This window comes from Phytophthora ramorum, assembly GCF_020800215.1.
Source record: "Phytophthora ramorum isolate Pr-102 chromosome Unknown Phyram_PR-102_s0002, whole genome shotgun sequence".
NCBI lineage: Eukaryota > Oomycota > Peronosporomycetes > Peronosporales > Peronosporaceae > Phytophthora > Phytophthora ramorum.
Window position 1 is genome coordinate 1,186,768 of NW_027150648.1, and position 3,915 is coordinate 1,190,682.

Below are 3,915 nucleotides of genomic sequence, written 5' to 3' on the forward strand. Positions count from 1 at the left end.
AGTTGCTAACCACGAAGACCATCTCGGCAGCCTACGAGACGCGTGATCTACTCCGGAGAACGTTCAGTGTGATTATTGACCAGCTGATTGAGAAGGCTACGACAGATATGGGGGCATCCGTCGCGGAAGACGAGTATTTGCTCGAAGTCTCGAACATGGGCCTCGTCGTGCTCTCAACGGTCGACCCCACAGGGATCGCGTACTTGGCGTCTCAATTCGTGCAGCCCATTTGTGGACCCACCGCCTACCTTGGCGAGATCGACGATGGCACTCTATACGATGCGCTGGGTCTCATGACTGTGGATGAGGCGTTCGAAGGTAGTTACGGATCGTGGACCAAGGCGGGTGACGGAGTCGTTCGTCTTATCTTTGAAAGCACGGATAAGGAGGATGTGACGGTGGTCATTCATACGGGTGGAGAAGACTATGCCGAAGTGGACGTCGGCGCAGGTGAGACGGTGGTTTGGGACTCCACCGTCCCTGAGCTACAAGACAAGAACATGTACCTCGATCGGTGGCGGCCTGGCTTGCTCGGCTTGCCAGGCTCAGGTGGCGGGTCATTGCTGCTGTGGATCCCGCGTGCGGCGGACGGTGGCCACATCACTATGCACGTACGGATCAATGTCAGCTAGAAGCATGTCGACAATTACCCCGACATTATGCAGTGTTTTAACCACAAAAATAAATGTGCAAGTGCAAAATATCGTAGCTAACCAAAAATTGGTTTCAAGATTTGGCTGTCGTCTGATTTTCGGCCAATCAGCGTTCCTCCAACATTCAAATTATCGCGCGTTCCAGTCCCCAAAAAGCGGCCGCAGCAGCAGCATTCGACATGAGCGAGGGACGTCTGCAGCACCTGCTGCAGCCCATTCGGTGCGTGCTCTTCTCTCTCATCCTCTTCTGCATCGTCTCCTCCCTCTTCTGACCTATTTCCTGCTCTCTAATTTCCTCAGGGACCTGAGCAAGAACTGGAACATCGACTTGGCCTCCGAGTTGGAGGAATACATGGACAAACTCGAGAACTTGAGCATCGCGTTCGACCCAGAGGACGGCGCCAGCATCGACAGAGACGGGGACAGCGTCATGAACTTCGCCGAGGCCGCGCTGCTCATCCAGGGCACGAGCGTCATCTACAGCCGCAAAGTCGAGTACCTGCACGCGCTCGTGTTCCAGACGCTCGCGCATTTGTCCAAGCAGCAGGACGACAAGCCGCAGAATCAGCAGAACGGGGAGCCAATAGACGGACAGGACGAGGAGGAGAATGATGACGCAGAGGCCGGCGCGTTCAACAACCCACTGCCGCTCTACGACGAGCTACAGGAGGCCAAAGCTGCGCACATTACGCTGAAACAGGTGACGCAGCAGGACGAGGAGACGGAGACTGATAGGAGGAGGAAGAGGAAGGAGGCGCGGGCACTTAACAGGAGCAAAAACAACATGCAGGCGTCCATTGCGCTCATGGGCTCGCTCGTGCCAGATGAACGGAGACACAGAGAGTAGTAATACTTAGCACATTACGCCGGCAGTTTTTTTTCTTAGCATCTTTTTACACGGAGAGTAGGTTTAATCGTTTCTAATACCCAGCTGGTGTTTCTAACCAACCAATCCATAACCTCAGAGCGTAAGGAGTCATTTAACTTATATTAACCAGGTCTGAGAAGCGTTAACCTTTGTATCAGTTCCTGCAACTAATGTGACCACACCATTTTACGGCTTAAGTACGAGTGCAAAATTTCTCCCTCCCTTCTCTCTAAGAAAAAAGAGATGGCGCGGAAAGTGTGGTTCCAGCTAGTGGATGCAGCAACTCACGGTCCGTTCTTGGACCACAAGGCATCATCAGTGCCATGTGATAGTGTCAACGATATGGAGGATCTTCGCAACAAGATTCACGTGAAGTATGACCACACGCGACCGCAAGGAACGGATATTCTGGCTCAGCTTACAGCCGATCAATTGGATGTCTACGCCAACAGAGCAGCATACGACGACGAGAATGCCCAGCCTTTGGATCCGAGGTCATTGTTGAATGATCTTGACGCGCAAGCGACGCTCATCGTGGAAGTGCCGACGCAGCATCTTGTTCCTCGCACTATGGCATCAGTGGTGGCTCCGGTGGGTGGTGTATCAGGGGATAACGACGGACGAAGCATTCGGAAGTTCAACGAACCACTTGAGGATTCCGAGTTGGAACATGAAGGTGGAGTTCCTGCAACATTCAGGACGTTGCGAAAAGCCACTGTGGCCGCATTTGCAAGTCTTCTCGATCGCATACCAGTGATATTCATCCGCGCTCCCCCTTTGTCCGGCAAGACGGCCATGTGTGATCTACTCTACAATCACATTGTTCGCTCCAAGCCTGATGCGCTTGTTTCACGCATTCGGGCAAACAGAATGACTGAAGATGGCAAGTTTGCTGAGTTTTTCAAGCTGTTGTACGGCTGTGATTTTGAAGCATTCTGCGCACACAAAGGCGATCGGGTGGTCCTGATTGATGAAGCCCAAATTACGTATAATGACGAGCAGCTCTGGAGGGGATACGTGAAAGACGCATTGGACTCGCAAATACCAGGCCTACGCTTCGTTCTCTTTTCGTCGTATGGCAGCTTTAATGTTTACCGCAAACACGAACGCGCTGGAACTCCGATCCTTGTGCCTCCTCAGAATATTTTTGGATTGAATGCGACACCATACAAGCCTGGCCTGCAGCTTTCACGTGAGGAACTGGAAGAAATGGCTCAAAACAGCATTGGCATATCAGCCTCCGATCTCATCTGGATCTTGTGCTCGGGTCATATCGGAATTGCTCGAGCTATCCTCATCTTTTTGCATCGTAAGTTTGGTTCTGGAACGCCAAACGATGAAGATGTTGAGCTGGAACTTCGCTCCTTGGGGCTGCTGCAAGAAATTCGCTTCAGTTATCGGGGTATCCCGAGTGCTGATGCTTTCCAGCGAGTGAAAACTGCTAATAAGCTGCCGGATGAAGCAGTGCTGAAGATGATTGGAATCTTGAATGGTGTTGCTTCTGGCAAGGTTATGCTTGTATCCGATGGACAGCGAACTCCTAGAAGCCAGATTGCCGTGGAATTGTTGACAAAGTACGGGTTCTTGTATGAGGATCAGGCGAAGCAGCTTCAGTTCGCTTCAAGCATGCACCTCAAGATCTGGCTGTATTCAAATCGAACAGATCCAATTGCGTACATAGTATCAGATGTCTCTCACGAAGACTTTGTTGTCGCGTGCGTGCAGCGAATGAGTGCTTTGCGACTGCAGAACTTCGCGAACGAAAATACCAACGGCATTGCTCGGGAACGCCAAATTCAGATGGAGCTATACGGCGCCACAGTATCATGCTTGCCTCGACATGTGTTGGTTACCCCAGAATGGCGAACGACTGATGGCAAAGGATACATTGATTTAATGATTCGTGGCTCGAGCATTCTTTGGTTTTGGGAGTTGCTAGTGAATGGTGATGATGCTGTCGGCCATTCAAATCGATTTGAAACTGGGGGGAAGTACCATGGAAGCCTAACTGGAAGTTCTAAATATGTGCTCATCGATTTTCGTCAGAGTAAGGGCGTTCGGCATCAGAAGCATGGGTTTCTGTATGTGTCGTTTGTGGATTCTTACACCAAAGCGCTGGTTTTCAGCACTGGTAAGTCCGTTGTAAGTGTCAAACTGTTAAGCTAATTAATTGTTCACGTTTAATACACGACGTTGAGGTGTATTATCATTGAATAGACAAAAAAATTAAAGCTATATGAAAGATTGGGATCATTGATGTTTTTATTATCCTAACAAATATAAAGTTATTAATATACAAAGATGACGTACTCTCCCGAGCAATACCTGGCTAACATAGAGCGCATCAAAGAGGCGCAGAAGCGCTACTACCAGCGCACACGTGAAGCTCGCTTA

The 3,915-nt window shown here is 50.2% G+C and overlaps 2 protein-coding genes across 2 annotated transcripts; both read left to right on the forward strand.

The window, feature by feature from the left end:
* Positions 1 to 832: 832 nt before the first annotated feature.
* Positions 833 to 1,500, forward strand: KRP23_1800 (Condensin-2 complex subunit H2; the record flags this gene model as incomplete). Its single annotated transcript, XM_067886455.1, has 2 exons — positions 833 to 873; positions 954 to 1,500. 2 exons carry the CDS (start codon positions 833 to 835, stop codon positions 1,498 to 1,500), a joined length of 588 nt encoding a protein of 195 aa, XP_067749133.1.
* Positions 1,501 to 1,764: 264 nt separating this feature from the next.
* KRP23_1801 (uncharacterized protein) lies at positions 1,765 to 3,687 on the forward strand (the record flags this gene model as incomplete). The annotated part of the gene is made up of 1 exon (XM_067886456.1): positions 1,765 to 3,687. The coding sequence occupies one exon, from the start codon at positions 1,765 to 1,767 to the stop codon at positions 3,685 to 3,687; it is 1,923 nt and encodes a 640-aa protein (XP_067749134.1).
* Between the last annotated feature and the right edge of the window lie 228 nt (positions 3,688 to 3,915).